We start from the raw sequence: 21,441 nt of genomic DNA, 5'->3' as shown, positions 1-21,441 counted from the left end.
GCCTACTTGGAACAGATTCATTTTTTTTAAAGCCGTTTGTGCGCAAACAAACAGGGACAAAGAAGAGGAGCAACACAAAAGCGCTCGTCCTTCTGTTGTTCCTCTTCTTTGTCCCTGTTTGTTTGCGAACAAAAAGCTTATTAAGAAATAGGTTGGAAGCCAGGTCAGGTCAAAGTAACAATCTGCCATGAAAATAAAGCAAAGTATACGCTAAACACTTGCGTACAAGGCTGTACCTTTGAAACGTTACTTACTCAGTCCGTCGTGCTGACATTATGCAAAGGTACACTCGGGAGGAAGCTAGTGGGAACTGAAGAGAGCACCCCGAAAATTGAATTTCAAAGCTTGATTGAGTACGTACGAAGTTTTGCTTAAGTACGTACCTACCATAGTGGCTCCTGATGGTGATTTCACAATCCATCTGGAGTCGTTTAAGATTCAACATAAGTAGGAGGAGTTCCTCACGAAAACTGCGCTAGACAAAAAGCGTAACAGAAGAGATCCCACCTCAAAAAACAAAATATACTTTGTATTTTTTTCCACAATCCACATATTTACATTATATAGTATGTAGAAGGATGGGCAGTTGGGCAAGTTGATACGGTAACGTAGTCTTGGTTTGAAGCGCGAAGGGACACAGACGCAGAGTAGAAAAAGACAGAACGAGTGCTATAGGAATAGCGCTCATGCTGTCTTCTTCTAGTCTGCGTCTTTGTCACTTTGCGCTACAAACCAAGAACATGCTATAGTATGCAGATACAATAGATATCCCGTCTAGATCAGGTAAATTTAAATTTTCACAAGTTTCAGTAAGCAGGCTCGAATGAAGTTATATAGATCAAAATTAGTACTATTTGTCGTACCCTTGCAATGCCTTATTCATGGCCGATCCTTCAAAGCGTGCTGCACCCGGTCAATAAGGAAAAAACAACAGTGACGGGTGAGATCGAAAAGAAAGGCACAATAGATCCAACCCACGTATTTGAGTAGCAGTTAACCTTACAGTACAAGACCCTGAACGGTTGTGCACAATGGCAGGGAGGACGTTCTGCGTAAGTGTGTGTTGAACTTGCCGCAAACCTAGCGCTCAATGAGAACAGTTCCATTCACATGATGCGAAAAAGAAAAAGCCGCAGCTGTTGCAATGACAGTGATAATTATCATCATCCCAACGCTCACGCCCTGCTCGTTCCACAGAAGAAGAAGCACCCATCGCTTCAACGCAGATGGTTCTTGGTTGTTGCGCTAGCACTCCCGCTTCGCCACTTCTACAGGAGGTCGAGAAGCGAGGGTGAGTCGTGCCATTTTCGAACTCGCACTTTGCTCTGCACTGTGCAGTTGTTGGCGCCAGGCAAGGCAGCAGACGTCGCACACGCCTTAACGCTCCCCTTGCCGCCCTCCTCCCCGCCGACGTCATCGGTGTTATAACGTAAAGATATTCCAATCTGTTTCTGTTCCATTTCTGCTACTAGCCCTTCACCATTGGTCAAACGTTTTTCGGGCCACCACCGCTTTCTCCATCTGTCACGCAACGTCCAGAAGACCACAAGAACGCCCTATCTGATATGATGTGTACGCAGTGATTATTTATGATTATGCTCAACGAAAGCAAAAAAAAAAAAATTCATTTACAATTCTACATCTCTTTCGCCATTAGCCCTATGCTGTTAGTCAAATTTTTCCGGGCTGTACTCAAATTGCTTGTCGGTCACGCGACATGACGAAACTAAAAAACTCACACGTAAATGTGTCGTGTTAGCACTAAAGATGCGTTAGTATGCTAAGCAAAGCAGATTTTTTCTAGCCAGAGACTGCCTCGCTCCGAAAGGACTAAAGCTTGGCTGCCCACAGATTGATCTGACCCTGACTGCTCGGAGTTACGAGGGGGATTGTATTTACTTGCGTATAATAAAATTTTCCAGCAGTATAGCGTTGTCAAGCCCTATCGGCATGTATACGACATCGCTACTGTAACTCTTCTTCGCTGAGGATACGTTTTAGATGTACTTTTTAAGCTTCCAGTTGCACGCCGCAGCCATTTTCGGCAAGCCACCGCCAGCTAAGTCAAAGGGAAGGGGTACAATCGCAGAGGTCGCTCCAGCACCCCTCATCCGGTTACCTACTTTCACTGCGCTAGCTCGGACCCACCGAAACCCTCTCCTCTCCTGTGTGCTCCTTGCCTCTTGTCAGACAATGAGGTAAAAAGAACGTGTTAAGATAGGCAATGCTATTTGGCATCAAAACAAACAGAAGTGACCTCCTATGAACGGGGACAGCGTTTGATTAGGCTGTTCAAACAACGCTGCGGGTCACCGCCCGAGGCTTGCGTTGACAGTTACCTAAATTTAGCGCCAGGAGATTTGAAAAGTACCACTGCACGGCGCGAAACGAGTTGAAATTTCGAAAAGCCCACGCGCCTTTCGACTCGAGGGAGCCGCGACGGAGAATCAAGGTCGCAAGGGTGAACACCTCTACTTAAGCCGCACTGACTGCAATATTTCCGATTATGACACGGGACTTAATTCGTTAAACATCCAGCGTAGTGCACGCAAAATCACCACAAGGTGCACCGTCGGCAAAATGAAATAGAAGAAATCGGTGTATCCCACGCACAGTGCGAATTGATGGTAAGCGATGTTTTCTTTGATGTTTGCTGAAATGTCATCACTGAACACTTCTTCGTCACTTCTGTGTAGCTCAGCGCTTCTCGATCTATCCACGTTCTGGTTCCATATTCTTCTGTACTTCTTTCTCGACACTCAGCTGCTCTTATTCTTGATTTCATTTCTTGCCTTTTGATCCGTTTTCTGTTCGGGCATCTACCCAATAACACACACCTATTTTGCGGAATCGGTCTAGAATGGCCACATACCCAGTACCACATATGCCCAGTTGCAGACCTGTCGGACCAAGTTGCCTATTCGGACATACCTTTACAACAGTCGTTATTGATATTTCCTTGTTTTATTTCAGTTTGGATGCTTTCAACAAAATATTTGTTGTAATTTAATTGAACATCATGCATTAACATTTACAAGAACATGCCCACTGGCACCTGGCCAGTTGCACATACCGAGTGTGCCAAGCTGTATATTCCGACACGTACCTCAGTGGCCGAAGTTGTTTAATCGGTGAGACAGCGGCAGCCAGGACTCGCAAAGGGGAGAGAATAGACTAAGAAAACTCTGCTTTAAAAATGGAGGAGGCTAGGGTCACGCCGTGGACGTGATGCGGTCCCTCTTCTCCGTTATGAAAGAAGGCAGGGAAGGAATATAGAGAGAGAGTGACTGTGAAGAGGAGGAAGCGCGCTTTTCTGCAAACTTTTAAGGAGACGGGAAGGAATGTCGATTGTAGATGCTAGTCGAGGCAGAAAGAGAGTGCCTATTCTTGCAGCTAAAGTCGCCTTCTAGCAGCATGTTGCCTGTTTGTCCCACACTTCACCTTATTTTTTTTTTAAATTTAGCCTTCTTTATAGATTGCGCTCATCCTATTAGAGCAGACGCAGCGTGAGATGCACCATCGGTCAACAGGAAAACTACAAAGTGAATTTAACGAGGAATCAAGCCGTCGCTTTAGCAAATAGTTGCCAGAACTTGCTTTAATGATGCTTATTCCTATTTAAGAAGACCCATATGCCCTATACCACGATCTAACATGGTCATATGGGTTTATATAGGACCCTACGGGGTATCGTTTAGGAAGCCATATGATTATGCTGGATTAAGAGCAATGGGCATATGGTGCATACGGACTTTTTTCAATAGAGTATGTATTATAAACGGTAGTAGTTCTATTATATCAGTGTCAATCGCAGCGTAGAGCTTACCTTAGACTTCTGAACGTGTACCCGTAGGGTTGCCGACCGTTTCAAGTTTAGCGGCACAGTCAAGACTTTTGAGTAAAAGTGCTGAGTGCTGAATTGACTCAGTCGGGAGGGTCAAATGTGCCGACATTTGCTTGTTCTTCTGCTGACTTACAATCAATACAAGAGATTTTCTTTTATTATGCCTAACGGCTCATTTGCACATTCTTCTCTTTTGTCTTCTGTTGTGGTGTCATAAGCATTATGGCGGGTTTGTAATTGTCATGGTTCTAGTTCTGTTGTAGGTCCTATAGGCACTCACAATACCTTTGTCTGTATTGGTAGCCGTATTAGCCAGAAAACTACTGCACTTTTCTTCATGTAAATGACGATATAGCCGGACAAAAAATTATGTGGAACATCGTTGCACGTGCAGACTGGCAGCTCCTGCCTGTGACAGTGTCGGCCGCCCGTCCCGACTTGATAGTTGGCAACCCTATGTCCCGGTCCTCCGCGGCCGTGTCCGAGACCTGGACCGATTGTCGTAACTGGCCATTTATAATCTCTCCAAATCGGAAGGTTCACTATGTAAAAGAGAACTAGTTGACCGAAAATTTACATGTAAGAGTGGCATGGCAAAGATGTGCACCATGGTTGAAGACAAGCAGTGGTTCAGGACCGAAGCGAAAACTCCAACAATAAACTATGCGTCTTGCTTCTGACTTAGACTTCAAATTTACTATCCCGGTTCATCTGCTCCTTATGAGCGGCTGCCACATGAAGCGTATGCATTGTTATTGCAGCGTATGCCGCCTGAGATCGGTCTGGCCATTCTAAGAACTGCGCGTAATGACGGCATTGCTAATAAGTGCAAAATAGTATCCATTTTAATCCTCAATCGTACGGGCCTTGAATGCACCACAGCAAGCACGAAACCTAAAAGGAGCCTAATGATGTCGGCTAACGACACTCCCAAAACGCGTCGAAAAGCGTATTTTACAATTTCAACTAAATAAATTGACTAACTACGATGCTTTAGCACAGACAGTGCGAGCGAACCTATAGCAGTGTAGCTAGACATTGTAGTTGTTGCATATAAAATATACGCTATTAATTGCAAATTATAGTGATAAACGTGAAAATCACGAATCGCTACTATATAGCCTGTTGCGCGTTGCCTTGTTTTCTGTTCTTTTCTTTAGAAATTACTGGCACAATCACAATGCAGAACGTACTAACGGCTCTAGAAGGTAAGACTTGGAGAAAGGTAATCTGTCTTTTGTTCTACAAGTGCTTGCCGTTCTTTATTTTATGCTGAATAGCCTTCACTCAAGTGATGAAAACGGCGTAAGTATAGCCCAAGATTTGCTGGCATTTATTCCTTTAAAGACGTCTGCGATGGTTTATGAACTAAAAAAAATCACCGACGATTACTAAGTGAGCTGCTCCGGCAGTTCGTTTAGCAGCAGCGGCTGACGAAGCATTTCTACCGGCTGCGTCGCTCATTATTCAGAAAGAAAGCGTGAACACAGGAACGAGTGGCTCGCGCAGAGCGCATTCTTTGCGGTGGCGATGCGGCAGGCGAAGTAGCGCATGCGCAGTGGGACCGAAGCCCATACCAGCACTTTGTTTCCGCGCTGGCCGCATGCCTGGTCGTGCTGGCACTCCGCTTTCCTCTTCACCCTATCGCCGCACTCTCCTCCGCCTTCCTCCTCCTGGTCACGCTGCACCCTCCTCTCCACTTTTCTCCTCGCGTCTTTCATCCCCCCTCAGGAACGCGCGCTAGGATCTGGGCTCGAAAAAAAGCTCGATAGATAAATAGCTTGTCTCGATAACACGATTTCGTAAATATCGGAAATATGATTCTCGCTCTACGAATTCCGGAACGCAGCAAGTTCATCGGCTACACAAGTCAATTGGGACGCAGCACTTTTTCGTAGCTGTGTTTAAATGTGGTCGTTTCAAAAAATTAATTACTAAGCACTTTTACACCAAGGCTTTCTCCTGCTAAGAACTACGTTAGTTATCACTCTCTAGTGCTCGCATATGTTCGCATCACAAGCGGAGTTTGACCTTTCTTCAGATGAACGTGTGCTGGGCAGAAGTAGCGTAGTGTCGCGCACATATAGGCACTACCGAATTTGACATGTGTAGTCCTCTTCCTTTCTGTCATCTTAGTTTGTTGTTGTCTTCTCCTCTAAAATTTTGCATATATCCCCCCCAAACAAGTACTAATAGCAAAATCTTCAGTTACAAGTTAATGGTTAGTCTTGGCAAATTTCCGCACTTTTCGCCTATTTGCTCCGTGTACCTTTCTATCCAGATGCTCACATTAATATGAAAGCAGTTCTTGTATGGTTCCCATGAAGTTAAATAAGAACGTACACCGTACGCTACACTGCAGAAATCCTTCCGACTCTATTATACTACTCTACGGCACTGCAGTAAGCCCACCCATTTTCAGCCCACCCATAATCATTGTCTTTGCAGGTCATCACAAGGCATCTGGACGACGTTACTGCCACCGGCAATCATCGTGTTGCTATTCGGACTACTACTCGCATTCTTCGTGATCTTGAGTCGCAAAGAAGGCGAGCTCTCTTGTGCCTCTTCCACTTTCGCTGCGTTGCGCGCTCTGCTCTTGCACATAGCGCATGCCTTGATAAATGTTTCTGCGGAATTATGAGATAAATTAAAATCATAATCTTGTGTTCCTAGATCACCAAGAAAAAAATTGAGAAATGAAATTGCGGCAAGCACCGTAGTGGTAGTTGTGTCCTGTAGAGACAGGAGCTTTTTTTTTTTGTTGTTGTTCAACTGCGGTGGTGTTAATGTGGCATCTTTGAATAAACAGGTGAAACCACCCACAAGACACCTGCACACTGCTCTCAGCCTTTACAACAGGCAGGCCGCCAATATCACGTAGCACAATCCTACAAAGCGGTCCCAACACTCTAAAAACTAGGGAGGGTATCGCAGGAGTGAAGCTGCCGGTTCATTCTTCAAAGCGTCGTTTTACTCTCGCAAAATGTCGAGGAGAGTGAAATGCATTGTTCACTCTGTCACCAAGGAGAGAGTGAAATGTGCTTTTCACTCTCCCCTTCAGAGAGAGAGAGTAAAAAGACTCTTGCGACAATAGAAAAGAGAGACTCTTGCGGCAATAGAAAACAAAACGTAGCGTAATCTTCTGCTTCAACTGTAGGTGGCTGGCCCCGAACATGGCAATGTATCATTCATGCACGCTGAGCAAAGAACACATCGTTTTGCTTCCAAGAGAACAGGCCGCCGCAGTTCAAAGGAACGCGTAGCGAGCGCTCTACTTTTTCACTCGGAGTGGCTCCACCGCGCGCGCGCGCGCTCACGATCGCGGAACAACACAGCACTGGAGAAAGAAGATCCGTCCAGCGAGCAAAGGCCAGCCGAGGGAGATCGTGTGTCAGCCATCTCGCGCCGCCACGAAAACACGACAGTCGTTCGTCATGCCTTGGATATAAGAACAAATCCTCCACGGTAAGTGAATTCTAACTTAGGTGCACATTCTCCGTATATGTCATGCTATCGCCAGGAAGTCGTCGCTGCGCTTAGCCGACGCGATTGACAAAGGACTAGGCGCACGCGCTGTCTCTCGATGTCAATCGAAAAAGCCAGTCGTCGCGATAACTGCATGTGATTTTATCACTTTGCCGTTGTCCGTAAGAGCTTTAAAGATCGCAAACGCTGCCAGAACTATGGTATGTTCAATAAGACGCCAGGCGAGAGGACGCTCAAAATGGTTAGTTCACCAGCCCGTGATTCCGAGCCTATGCGGAGCGTGATTAGCGTGCGTTTTGTGTGTTTGAATTTATTCAGTTTGGCAGTCTACTGTGTACGGAACGCTGTTGAACTAAGGAATCACATAACAGAAGGCGTCATTTTGCTGGCAGCATGCTTTTTTTTTATAAATAAACCGCGCGCTTGACGGTGTCTCGCGCAGGGGGAATCTGCGACCACTGAAGTTACGTGCAGCACCAGTGCTAGTTAGAAACTTTGCCGCAGGCATTCAGCTGCATGCTGCAAGAGGTCAGTTGGGCGCGTTATCTTGAACTTACTGAAAACGCATGAGGAATCCATGTTTTATGCTGAAAAAAGTATAAACCCCCATATAAGCGATCTTGCGCGCGGCAGCTACAAGCGACGCGACGGAGATGGCTGTCGCGTTCGCTCGTCGCCTACAAGTCGTACTCCGTGCGAGCGACGATTTTGATCGACGCCTCCCCGGTGTTGCCGGCATGAGGGCTGCAGTCACGCGTGACGCGTGCTTTAGTAATTTACGTTGATGTATTTTACTATAAAAAGTAGCATAAAATATTTCCGGTGGTCTTGCAGTACGTTCTTATCCTTGCACGTATAAAAATTGAATCATTTGCTCGTTCCGCGCGACAATCGGTAGTATTTGAGCGATGTATGTACATCCAGTTCCGGCTTCGCGCTATTGGCTAGTCGCTCATAGCACTTCTGGGCGACGAGCGACGATTTCTAGATTTCCAGAACCGAGCCATCTGTTCGAGCGACAAAACGGGCCGTCGCTTGAAGCCGTCGCACGTCGCCGTCGCGCACTAAATCGCTCTCACAGTGTTTATCCCTAAGACCGAACTGTTTTTGCTCATGTTGAAATGGTGTGATTATAGGTCTGGTTTTGTCTCCTGTTGCGGTTTTCGTGCACGGTGCGAAACTGAAAGGATGCTTATGTCTACGAACTCGGTGAATTGTCGAGCACCTAGTTACGCATCGGCATCGAATATAACGGCTGCTGTGTGGAATTACAATTGCAGGGGCGCTTTGCATACGCCTATTGTTTTGGACATGCCTGTGCATTTGCTAATATGAGTTGGCGTGGCAGAGTTATGTCATATGAACAGCTAAATCAGCCTTCCTCTGGGGGTTACAAGCGTAATGTGTGCATTTTGCTATAGCATGGCAGATCAAGATGTGTTTATCGCTTGAATATTTTTAGTAGAGAAATAAAATATCAAAATAAAATGTTGCTTTAATTCCGTGTTACCAGTCTGTCGTACACAGAACAATAGGTTGGTGTAATGAACTAATAACTGCGGTTTAACTGCAACTTTTACATGCCTACAAGAATGTAAAATGCTAGATTTCAAACTGCAGCAGTAGTCGGGTCTGTCAAAAATGAACTCCACTGCGCACCTCATGCATGAAAATAAGTTCATGCCTTTTAGTAAGCTTAGATGCAGGCCGCAGTGAACTTGTTAGTATTGAAATGTGGGTAAGCTTGCCATAACAAGCCTTGTTGCCCTTTTTTTATAGGCACATCCATATATCCATTGAGCTGAAGGACAATATTTTCATCCCTACTGAGCATCGTGTTTGCAGCTATAATCCTCAAATTATGGCTTCAGCAGTGGCACAACCAGGGATGGTGCGGGGGGGGGGGGGGGGGGCACACTGGGCAGGTGCTTAGGATGTGTCACAAGTGGTGTTTGCGATACACCAGACTCATGACAGACCTATGACGTCTGAAAATGACCAATATTCTATTCATTAGCAGGAGTATTCTAACATTCATGAAAAACAAGGATGAACTGTGGTTTATTTGTTTTTTTGCTTAAATGTAAAAATTGAAGTTAGTTTAGCAGTTGACTGTTGCAGTCATTTGGATGTTTTGCATGCATTTCACTAGGAAGACTAAGAGCTAAGACTTTTTTATTGCCATGGCCTTGACTGTCTTGATGTTGTTTTGCACCATGCCCTTGTGTTGACTTTTGCATACGATATTTTTCAGGCACCCACTTTATATAACGCAAGAAGGCGGCTGCAAGGACACGAGGATGTGAAAAAGCCAGTGCAGCGCGACTTCACGTAGTGCAGAGGAGCCAATGCCAAAAAATCAAAATACATTGGCATGTTATTTGGACAAGAAAACTAGTATGTGGGTATATTGGGTGTACCATTTGACCAAATGTCAACAAAATCAAGATACAGTATGTTACACGAAGATGAAAATTCTCACGTGCTCCAGGCAGTCATCTTAACATGGTATATTTATGTAATGTCTCTGATTGGAAAGTTAAATCAAGTATGCTCTCTGGAGACAAACACATAGCAGCAAGTGTCATTGAAAAGTTAAAAATGTGTTTTAAGAAAGCTGATTAGTTCTGAGAAGAGTCTGCTTTTTGTCTTGCCTCTCAACAGATATATCCATGTGATAAAAAATAGTGGTACAATGAAATTGCATATTTGCTTAGCGACATGATACATACTTGCAATGAGCACGGTGCCTTTGTTTACTATAAAAAGCAACAGCCCATGCTTGGTTAGGTTAGGCCCACTACAACATGCAGGCATGGGTGATTGGCGCTTTTTTTATTTCTGTGTCGTGAGGTTTATTGACGTGCGTATAGGTGCAGTGGCGCGCAGTATGGCTAGTACAAAAGGGGGGGGGGGCAGATATATGTAGCTCACTGTACACGACACAGGGCAAAGGAAATCAGTGTTCAGCAACTATGTTAAATGCCATGTACGTAAATTTTACAACGCTACTCGTTCGAAGCGCGCACAGGTGCATATTGAAGAAAAGTTTCCAGGGTAGATAATTTAGTTCGTAATTTACACTAATTTTGCTCTAACCACGAGACATAATAATTTGAATATACTGCACGGAAAAACCTAGAGCGAATTAAATTGTGTGTCAGCTTCGTGTGTATACATATAGTCTTTCCTATGCATTAGGTTTTTTGCGTAATGCATTAACAGTTGACAGCCTATATTATGATGTGTACTCTGTTTACATTACAGTTGTTTATTAGTTCACTCGTTTGTTTTGCGACTGATGAAATGCCGGCATATATATATTTTCAACATTTGACATAACCCTGTATGCCTTGCAGGGACAACCCAGCACGTGCATTTCTCAGCACCCAGTCAACTGCCAAAAGTGACTCAAACACAGGCCACCAGTAAGTGGACATCAGTTGCAATTTTACATTATGCAGTAGGCGGCTGCCTTGTACGGAGGCTTTTTTTTTTTACTGAGATGGTGATGTCGTTCTAATGTACATTTTGACCACAAAGGTGCAATCATGTCTCACAGAGGCATATATGGTTGCTATTCTCTGCGAGGGACGTGTTCTCGTGTTCGTGAAGCATTTGTGTTTGGCAGTATTGTCGCCCAATGAGTCGGATATAAACACTAACTCACCACTGCCGGCAAGTAGTTGCGAGAAACGCATTATGACGCTGTAAAGTTATTTCATTAATTCGAAGGAATGTTTTGCAGCAGGAAAAAAGGTTGCTATTCCAGGGAAACATGTCTTTTTCTCGCAGGTTATTTAGCCAAACTGTGGATGCATGAAATTCGTGACTTATGAATAGATTTTAATTTATTCTTTAGTAATGCTTCTAAAAGAGACTAGAAATAGCATGTGACTACCTCTGCAATCAGCAGACCATACATATACAGTCATAAGTGGCAGTTCCATGCAGTCTCACACTTTATATAACCTTTCCTTTCAGCAACATTGGAACTGGTGGCTGCGTTTTCAGAAGGAGAAGTGCACTTGACACTGTATATGTATGTGTGAATTCGGTTTTCTTTGTATGTGTCGGCTCACTGACAAACAGTGCAAAAATCTGTTGTACCATGAGCCTGACGACGCCTTCTGCTGCTAGAAATGCGGCACTTCGTATTTTATAGTACTGCATGACATTTAAATCAAAGCTACCACATAAAATGATCAAGAAAACTAACCGCTGTTATAGCTGTTTTCCTCAAAGAACGCTTGTCCTTTATGGGCTGTGTTAATCTGAGCTCTCCACCGATGTTTCAGTAGTATTATCCCTTAGTGAGTGAGAGATTGGGGGCAATTAATCGTGTTAGTGTTTAAGTGGTGTCCTAATTATTTGCATTTGTTCCAACAAAGTTGTCTAGATTACTTTATTGTGTAGTGTAAAGCTTATGAAATCATCAGCAACTACTGAGTTGCTAACACGCATATGGATTTGTCACTATACAGGTGGAACTCGGCTGTACCACTGCAGTGCTGCGGAAATTGCCTTCACCAGCGGCTTTGCAACAGCTGTTTCGCAGCGTGTCGGTATGTGTTAATTTATAATTATGTTGGGATGGGCTAGTATTATGGACCACTGCTACTGTATTGTGACAGATCCATATGATAAGGGATGTAATGGGCACAGCGAAAACCTTTGAATTTTTTACTATGGTACATAAACAGGCTCTCCTTTTCGTCACTGGAGCAGGAGAGAAGGGCATGCAGGCACTCCTGAATGTACATATATTTCAAAACATGAGAGAGACACACACACACACAAACTAAAGGCAGGGACGTTCCATCTTTCATCTTGAATTGAATTGTGCAGCGCAAAAATACAACACAGACCACAGAGAAGCACACATGTTAACAGGTTTGATACACACGTTAGTTCAACAGATTTGATACTTCAAGTGTGCTATTTTACACAAGGGGGAAGGGAAAGGGGAGAAAATCTGAAAAAAAAGTGGAGTGGAAAAAAAGGAATCGTGCCAAAAAGCATGAGAAGCATCGCGCAGCCAGGATCACCAGCAGGACATCTAAAAAGCACTCTGATAAAATTACATCCAGACAACCTTACGTATAGTTTGTTTCAATCAACTCAGATCACATGCAGCCATTACTGCTATCAAGTTGTTTCCTTATGTCATATGAGGGAATGATGTGGGCCCAAAAAACTGTTTAGAGCTGAAGGATTATGTTCCATTCTAGCCTCATTGCCTGCTTTTTTATCATATTGTTATCAGCTGCTTATGTTAGGGACAAAAAGTAAGAGTACGAACTGTTTCCCGATTCGCCATTCCACACAACATGTCTTTGTGACTATATGTACATGCATATGATCCATAGTTGAAAAATATTCAGTACAGTAGAATCTCATTACAAGATGCACTTGGTTGTAAGAGACATCTGAAAATGGTTTGGTTGGTTTTCCTATGTTTGCCACGTTAACAATACTGTATACAAGAGACACCTTTGTTACTAAGGATGACTTTTTAAGTATTCACTACTTCGAAGGGACACAACCCAGACACATTCACTTTGTGCACCTTGTGTGCTCCGAAGGGCGTAAAGATCACGCAATCCTTACACAAGTCAATCGCGCATGTCTCTTTTAGCATGAACCAGAAAAGGAGGGCAACGAGGACAGTGCAGGGCAGAAAGTGTCGGCAGTTGAAGCTGACGAGCGCCTAAGAGCACCTCAAAGGTACTGCGAGCAACAAGGCTTGCAAAGTGAAGTGTTTAAATTCCAGAAGTTGGGAAGGAAGCTAACACAATCTACAGTCACTAAAAAGCTGTGAATGTCTTCTTTAAAGGGCCCCTAAACCACCGAGGTTGAAATTTAGTCGCGGTGTTGCAGTTCTACACAATAAGGCAATGAACAGGTAGCCACGAGAATTTTTCGAAACGGTGCAGTAATAGTGGAGCTACGTGTGTTTGATTATCGAAAAGTAGTCCCCACTCATTTCACTCTTTCATCTGGTACACACCATAAGGACAGTATCGTCTTTTCCTTGCCTAGTACACCTCCAAATGTTACGGGACAGGCCAACACCAATGAGCTCTGTTGCTGCCGCGCTGGCCCGTCGTCCTGCGAGGGGTGGCGCTAATACAACGGAACTGTATCGTGACTCGTGTTGAAGAGCCTCATAGGCAGACCCTTCTGTTGGCGTTTGTTCTTTGACCCCATTGGCTGCCCACAATGGCATCGCGCGCAACGCGACGAGGAAGGAGTGTGTGTATTTGCTTGCAGGCCTTGCCAGCAGTCGTACACTTTCGTTCAACCAATCGACAGCACCGGGAACTGGTGACATCATCAGAGACAGCCTGGTGACGTCAGGACAAACTTGGGGGTGCAGGATAGATCCAGAGAGGCGCACGGGGTCATATTCTTCATGTTGTGGTGCTCCGGCAGTGCTACGCACTCTGGCATTTGGCTTCGTCGATCGTGACGGCATTCTGATTTCGATACGCGGGTTTACTTGAAATGTTCAAAAAATGTCGAGAAGTGGTTTAGGGGCCCTTTAAGCCACCCTGAGCATTTATTCCTTCAGATGTATTAAAACATACTTTAGTGATGATGCATAATAAAGTGATCTAGTCTGGCTACTCAGTGTCTCAAAATTTTTGGTTTCGAGAGACATGTTTCCCGTGCCTCTTAAATATCTTCTGATGAGGCTTTACTGTAATATACACAAACAATTGTGTAACTCCTCCTGCAAGTATTATTCATTAAGCCCGGTCACTTATGTGCAAAGCTTGTGGTTAAGTCTTGATGTCCGTACTTTTTAGAGCTATGTTTATTAATTCGTGCTGTTCTTATTGGTTCTTCGATGCAGGAGACAATGCCTACGAAATTATTGGCCCTGATCATGAGAGCCCTCATGGGGCAAACAACATCTCTGTTGCAGAAGTGAGCCCGATACCACTTGGAAGTTACCATGACAGATGACACGGCAGCAATAGATACAGAGACTGCCATGTCTACTGCAGCTGCAACAGTGTACGAGGCAAGCAGCAGCGCGTCAGCATCAGCAGCAGTGTCAGAAGGAACCACACCAGGCCTGGTAGAGCAACATGTGTGCTATCACTGACTTTTTTTGTAGTGGATACAACTCATTTGCTCAACATACAAAAGCTTTTCACCACGACTGTGAGCCAGTGTTATTGTGCAGCAAGTGCAAGACTAAGTTAGGTGTTATAACACAGTACAAGCATCACTTTAATATATGCAAATGCAAACATATTACAGTTGTTGCCTCCCCAGCCAGCCCACATAGTGACAACAATGTGGAACACATGGTGGGACACACCTCTCCCCCATTACAAGATAGTAGAGACTGTCAGTGTTGTTGCTAGATTGACTGGTCTTTGTAGGCAACTAGAAGGACAACACAGGTGTCATAAGATTGTTGTTGATGTTGTTGTTGAAGAGGTAAAAAAGAAGTTTGATGCAGGTGAAGTGCCAACTGATATTGAGCAAATCAAAAGCAACCACCTGAGAAAGCAACACTATCGAAATTTGGGTATCTATGTGCTGCCAACTCTGGTAAGAATGGCATAGGACAGAAGTGTGATGAAAATCACACAGACACTGCTGTTGCATCACTGGCCACAGTGAGCAGCGACTTGTAGGGCAAGAGAGTCAACTGAAACTAACATTATGATATAGTGTCATGCTCCCATGTGACCACTTTTCAAGTTATTTTGCAAGGTACAGCTCAACCTCCAGAAACGAGACTGCAACTTGTCTGTAAAAAAGCTTTCACAAAAAATTATTCATAACACTATTAACATAGCAGTATCTTTTTTTTTGTGTCGGTTCGAGGTTCCCAGCTGTCCATTAATGCAAAAATTGAGGAAAAAAAGAACATGTGTCGTACTTACACCTTTTTAACAAGTACGAGGGGGACAGAACTTTTCTAGTCATGCATCTTCATCATACTATCAAGTTTTTAAATGCCTTTTATAATTATTATTACCAGTTATATCTGAGTGCATTGTATGCATGTAGCAGGTGTAAAATCAGGTCAGTTGGTTCAGATGCCTTATCTGCAAGCGAGCCCTATATTCAAGAAATTTGAATTAAAATAGTTACGTTAGAGACGCAGTCTTTCAGCACTTTATTGCCTGTGGTTTAAGCATTGCTCAATACTTTTGTGGGTGGCAATTTCAACCAGCACAGCACTGCGCTTTGCCACAGTCACATTTGTCTTCAAAGCGGTGTTTACCATTTGTGTTGATCTGTTTGTGTATGCATAGAGCAAGTTTCTAATTTATATTTTTCTGTATTCTTGTGCTTGCACTAAGCTTGTATAAGGCAGTTACAAAATGTGCGTCACTATAACGAACTGTTCTGTTGAGCTTACACTTGCAAATAATCGTGTTCAGATGGCCGCACTTCTATGCGGGTGCACCGCTAGCTTTGTGTATGTTCTCATGTTTGTATAAAGCTTATATAAGCTAGTTAGAAAATGTATGTCACTAAGCATTGTGATATTCTTTAAAGAACTGCTTGGTTGGTTTTACACTTGTGAATTAGTATTGAGGCGGTGATATTCCCATGTATGCCCACTGCTAGCTTTCTGTGTCCTCACGTGTTTGTATTAAGTTTCTACAAGGGAGTTACAGCATGTACGTCACTAAGCGCTGCGATATCTTTTAAAGAACTGCTTTGTTGGTTTTACACCTGTGAGTAATAGTACTCGGGTGGCACTAGTCATGTGTAGGTACAAAGGGACCATTTGTATACATTATGCTCATGTAAAGCAGTTACAAAGTGTATGTCACTAATTACTGTGATATTTGTTGAATTGCTGTGATGGTTTTACACATGTGAATAATAGTGGTCAGGACACAGTACTTGCGGTGTATAGTTGAATTTATACACTGCCAAGACATGGGCTGTATACGTACCAAAAGAAATGTATGTCATTATATTGTTGTGATTATTACTGTTTGGATTTTATTAAACTGTAATAAAATTGTTTCTTGTATCTATTGAGGTATGGCAATTTGTCATGCAACCAAACTGAGGACCTGAACTTGTGCATACAAATAAACAGCTAATTTAAGAGTATACTGCTCATATTCTGCTAAACCAGTTTAACAAATCTTGTACTACAATGCTGGAAAAATGACAGAGCTGACTCGGATGTACAGAAAAAGTTCTACACTGGCTGAAGGACTGCCCCACACTGGAGTTCGTAATGTTGCGTTTATTGGAGTAGAACAGAAAGTGCACTTCTATTAAAAATGCGACAGTCGGTGCAGAAACATAAGGCAGACGAGCGGATGTGGCACATTTTTTTCAGGGCCCTCCATGCCTACTACTGCATTTCTAGTCTTCCTGTGCTCTGCGTTCCCTGTTCAGCCAAGGTTTTTACTCCATGACAATTGTTCTACTGGGTTCGTTGCAATATTGAAGAAAAAAATTCAATGGTTTTCAAGGACTTTCGAGGCCCCGACACAGTAACTTCAAGGACCTCGTGCAATGTGTGTAGTAGTTTGGACAGGCAATAACTTGTTCAAGAACACCGTTAACTTTAATGCAAACAAAAGAAAACAAAACAAATCGCATTTCAATGATTTCAAACATTTGAAAGACTGCTAATTTGCCTTTCACCGCCCACCACTAAACGCACACAAGGAAGCATTTCAAGAAAGCGCTCAGTTTTTCTGCAATAGCACAATTAACTACTTGGACCTGCAACGTTTGCAGTTTTTGAATACTGTTTGGTTTGACAGTGTATGTGATGTCACCTGTTGCCTCAGCTTTTTTCACCATCAAATAAGCAATAGTCATTTCTAATTTCTTTTTATTGTGTCTGTCGCTCTCAATTTTCTCTTCACGGCTTCTCTTCGAATGCCTCAACTGTTGAGCTTCCTGCTTCTGCTCCTCCAAGCACATTTGTCGCCGGTTCCATGTGCATAAAACTGGTATCTGCAGCTCCTTTGTAATTTCAACTTTAAGGATGTCGCTTTCCTTCTATTACCTCCAGAGACAATTTTCTGTGACATGCGAAAGAGTGTCGCAGAAGGGAAAAAAAGCGCTTGGCAATGTCTGCTAAGTCTAGCCAAGTGTACAAGTTTAAGGACTTTCCAGTACTTCTAAAAATTCAAGGGTTTTCATTGCCTTGAAAATGGCATTTTAGAAATAAAGGATTTTCAAGGATCGCTACAAACCCTGGATTCTAGCACCTAAATAATTTTACAAGCTTATTTTGGCATGGAGTTAGGAAATTCATGCTTTCTAGCTAACGCTGCACTATCTCTGTACAGTGAAGCCACGAGAGCGCAACTATTTTGGAGTAAAGAAAAATACTGAAAGCTTTTAATACCACTCTTCTTTTTTTCTATGGAGCTTCGTATTGCCTAGTTAAGTTTGCGAATGTGCCTGGTTTTGGCGGGCGTTTCTTCGACATTTTCTGGAAGAAGCAGATGTCTAGCCCCGTATTCAGAAATGTATCTTAATACAAAGCTCATGCTTGACTTGATATAAACGACGCCTGGTGCGAACGTCCCCCAAGACGCTCACTGCCTTTCTTTTGGTGCGTTCACGACTTGCGTCGTTTAGATCAAGTCAAGCATGGGCTTCAAGTTATGATGCATTTCTGCATATGGGGGTAAGCGTGCACAATTCCGGGCAACGCACTGTGCCATTGACACTGAGAGAAAACGGGGAAAACAGAGTTAACCACTTATGCTCCTAAACTTTCGCGTACCTGTGGTGTGCGTGTATCGTGGAAGAAGAAACAGCGCAAACACAAGGACGAAAAAAAGCATCAACCACACCAGCGCTTCGTGGTGTGGCATGTTTTTGCGTTGTCCTTGTGTTGCGCTGTTTCTTCTAAAATGCTCAACCAACTAGCCGGCAAGTCCATCCTGTGCATATATAAATTGAACACACGCATGAGTGTAGATGGTCTTCGAAGCTTTTAGAACGAGCACTGCCACAGGATACGAGCAGTGCACGCGTAACAAGTGGACACATTAGTCATTTAAACATGCGTGCCAATGCATTTGACGCGGCTATCTGCATAAGCAGTCTCCAAATGCTGGAATGCATGCGCTTCAAAACGCTAACGATCCGCTGCTATTGCAGGACAACAGCTCACAGCGGACTGAACCAAACTCTAAACTAATGCACTTGAAAAGAACGCCTACACGGCAGCGTGAGGCACGTCGAAATGCCTGGTACTGGCGTCGCAGTTGCTCACCAGTATACGCGCGAATTAAATTCACATACGTGGATGGTTGGCGCAATACTTTGTATCCGCGTATTTTGGAGAACATGGACTGGAGAAGCACTCGACCATGAGCTGAACGGCACATTTGTTATTTTCCTGCGGTGACGACAAGCCGTGAATAGTTCTCACGTTGTCGTCTACGTTGTCTTCCTTCGTTAGTCGTAGCAAGGAATGGAAATGATGCAAACGCACACGCATTCCAGTACACAACAGCACAGCACACTGCAGAGAAACCCCACCCACCACAGCCGATTCATCAAATACGTTCGGTATATATATAACCTCTAAAAGAACTCTACTGCGCGTGTCGGCGCCGTGGTGTAATGGTTATGATGTGTGTTTTCAATTGTACAAATGCGAGTGTACGCGGGTTCGAATTCACATGATGTATAGAGCATTGTGATTCTTGATAAGTATGTGATTCCCCTGACAATTGTATTCTAATTAGATTGTGTGACTTCTGGTTGTGAAATTTGCGAAGATATTTGCAGATTAAGTGTTAATTCGCTTTTTTTTCTCCTCAGTGGCGTTCGTGACGCATACACATAGGCCGCTTCAGAGCAGTACGCCTCACGGTAGGCAGCAAATAGCCACGAAAAAATGACTTTAAAATCCTGCATAACTTTGCTCACGCCTATTCTGAAGGCCGCTTGGAATCGGGCCAGTGTCTCTGAGGAGCCGCCTAGGGAACAGTATATCAGCGGCCCTAATTTGATCAGATTTCCTGCCTGCATACGTGACCAGGACTTGGCTAAGAGGGTATTGGGAAGAGTACTAGCACTCTGTTCTGAAGGAGTACAAGCACTCTGTTTGGGGGAGTAGAAGTACTCGGTCTGGCGGTGTACTATTAACCCTGCGGGGAGAGTATTAGCACTCTGCGGAAGAGTACTAGCACTCCCTGTGGGAAGAGTATTATCACTCTGCGGAAGAGTACTAGCAATCCCTTGCGGTGGAGTAACAAAACTCTGTCAGGAGGAGTTGACCTACTCTCTCTCAAAGAGGGTCGATCTACTCTCGAAAAGAGAGTGAAATATGGGACAAGCAACTACTCCCTCAAAGAGAGTGCCCGGCACTCCCTTAGTTTTTAGAGTGAATAATTTAAGGTACGCGGTCTGACCTGCGGGCTCAATGCGATCCTTAGTTCTGGCGGCGCATGCTAGGTTAGACGTGGCAACAATTGCATTTCATAAATTGTGACCACTGTCTTTTAAGCACGAAGATGTAACGCAGTGCTGTATGTTCAGCGCAAAACTACGCCTCCTTGGGAGACTATCCCTAGAGCTTTGCGAATAGTAACCAGATGTTCCTGAAAACAGGGAGTTTCAACAATGGATGCTCTGAACGAAAGTTGAGATGATTTGTAGCTGGGCAGTGTTACACAGCGCGTCCAACTGCCTTCGAATCCTTGACGACTTTTGACATCGTTGAGATTGCGGTTCGCTGTATTATGCGAAAATAGGATAACGGCGGTCGTCCACGTGAGAGCCATACCGCGATGCAAATGATTTAACTTACCGTGTTCTGAGGTCAAAGAAGATGCAGAATGTGCCTAAAAATTTAACTAGCATGATAGCAGTTATTCTGAAAATTAATATATTTTTTAAATGTGTGATTGCTTTAGCTGTTTCGAATTTTTATTTATTTATTTCAATACCCTAAAGGCCCTACTGGGCATTACATAGGGGGGGATTTCAGGTGAGTACATAAATATCATTTTTAAACAATACAAATCGAAGACAATGAGCCGGAAAAAGAGTGTGTAGACGTTACAGTTGAATACGTTACCTACTAAATATGCACGGATACTGCCAGACAGACTTACCATGGTAGTGTAGTGGCTTTGGCATTGCGCTGCGAAGCCCGAGGTCGTGGGATCGTATACCTGGGCGCGGCGACCGCATTTCGATGGGGGCGACACGCAAAATGGCCTGTGTACCTGCATTGGGTTCAAGTCAAAGAACCCCAGGTTGGCAAAATCAACCCGTAGTTCCCCAATACGGCGTGCCTCATAATTGTAACTTGGTTTCGCACGTAAAGCCTCAGTATTTTTTTTAATACTGCCCGACAGTACTTTCTGGATTTTCTGTCAACTATTTTCCTTATATCTTGGCTTCAAGTGTGACATAACGGGCAGAAGGATGCCTATTCGTAGTAAACAGCCATCCTTATTCGCCCCATAACAGAAGCTAGAACCACTTAAGCAGCAAGAAAAGGCCAAAGGCAAGCACTTACAATGCTTCAATCCTTAATGTTGCTGATTACCGTGTCTGAATATTTCTATATGGCGCTCGCAGGAAAGGACATATGATGTGATAATTTAGGATGGTTGTCGTCCGTTATACGCAATATATGCGTATACGCTCCCATGTTTGTATGAATAATCACTTAGCAATCGCGGTGTGACAGATTTTTTTGAGGCTCAGCTATGGAAGGAGCTGTAAGTGGGCTATTCTGTTGAAGGACGATTTCTCGGTTGTTTCGCTTATTGAAACTTTAAGACAGTTTAAAGCGCCTGTGTCATTATCATCATCATCATCATCAGCCTGGTTACGACTACTGCAAGGCAAAGGCCTCTCCCATACTTCTCCAACTACCCCGGTCATGCGCTAATTGTGGCCATGTTGTCCCTGCAAACTTCTTAATCTCATCCGCCCACCTAACTTTCTGCCGCCCCCTGCTACGCTTCCCTTCCCTTGGAATCCAGTCCGTAACCCTTAATGACCATCGGTTATCTTCCCTCCTCATTACATGTCCTGCCCATGCCCATTTCTTTTTCTTGATTTCAACTAAACCTCACACTATTTGCTCTCTTCTTATCCCTTAACGTTACGCCCATTAT

At 43.9% G+C, this 21,441-nt stretch overlaps 1 protein-coding gene across 3 annotated transcripts; it reads left to right on the top strand.

Annotated features, from left to right (window-relative positions):
* The first annotated feature begins 6,892 nt into the window (after positions 1 to 6,892).
* On the top strand, positions 6,893 to 16,353 carry LOC129385159 (uncharacterized). Of its 3 annotated transcripts, XM_072288464.1 has the most exons (5): positions 6,893 to 7,312; positions 9,588 to 9,730; positions 10,693 to 10,761; positions 11,818 to 11,898; positions 14,193 to 16,353. In XM_072288464.1, the coding sequence occupies exons 2-5, from the start codon at positions 9,682 to 9,684 to the stop codon at positions 14,303 to 14,305; spliced, it is 312 nt and encodes a 103-aa protein (XP_072144565.1). In that variant the 5' UTR covers positions 6,893 to 7,312; positions 9,588 to 9,681; the 3' UTR covers positions 14,306 to 16,353. The 3 variants fall into 3 exon arrangements, 2 of the variants coding, with proteins under 2 accessions (XP_072144565.1, XP_054927312.1); XM_055071337.2 differs by lacking the exon at positions 6,893 to 7,312 and having other exon boundaries at positions 9,258 to 9,730; XR_008612744.2 differs by lacking the exons at positions 6,893 to 7,312; positions 9,588 to 9,730 and having other exon boundaries at positions 9,740 to 10,761; positions 14,265 to 16,353.
* Positions 16,354 to 21,441: the final 5,088 nt, after the last annotated feature.

This window comes from Dermacentor andersoni, chromosome 5 (genome assembly GCF_023375885.2).
Source record: "Dermacentor andersoni chromosome 5, qqDerAnde1_hic_scaffold, whole genome shotgun sequence".
In the NCBI taxonomy this organism is placed as follows: Eukaryota; Metazoa; Arthropoda; class Arachnida; order Ixodida; family Ixodidae; genus Dermacentor; species Dermacentor andersoni.
This window is presented reverse-complemented; position numbering and strand designations above follow the sequence as displayed.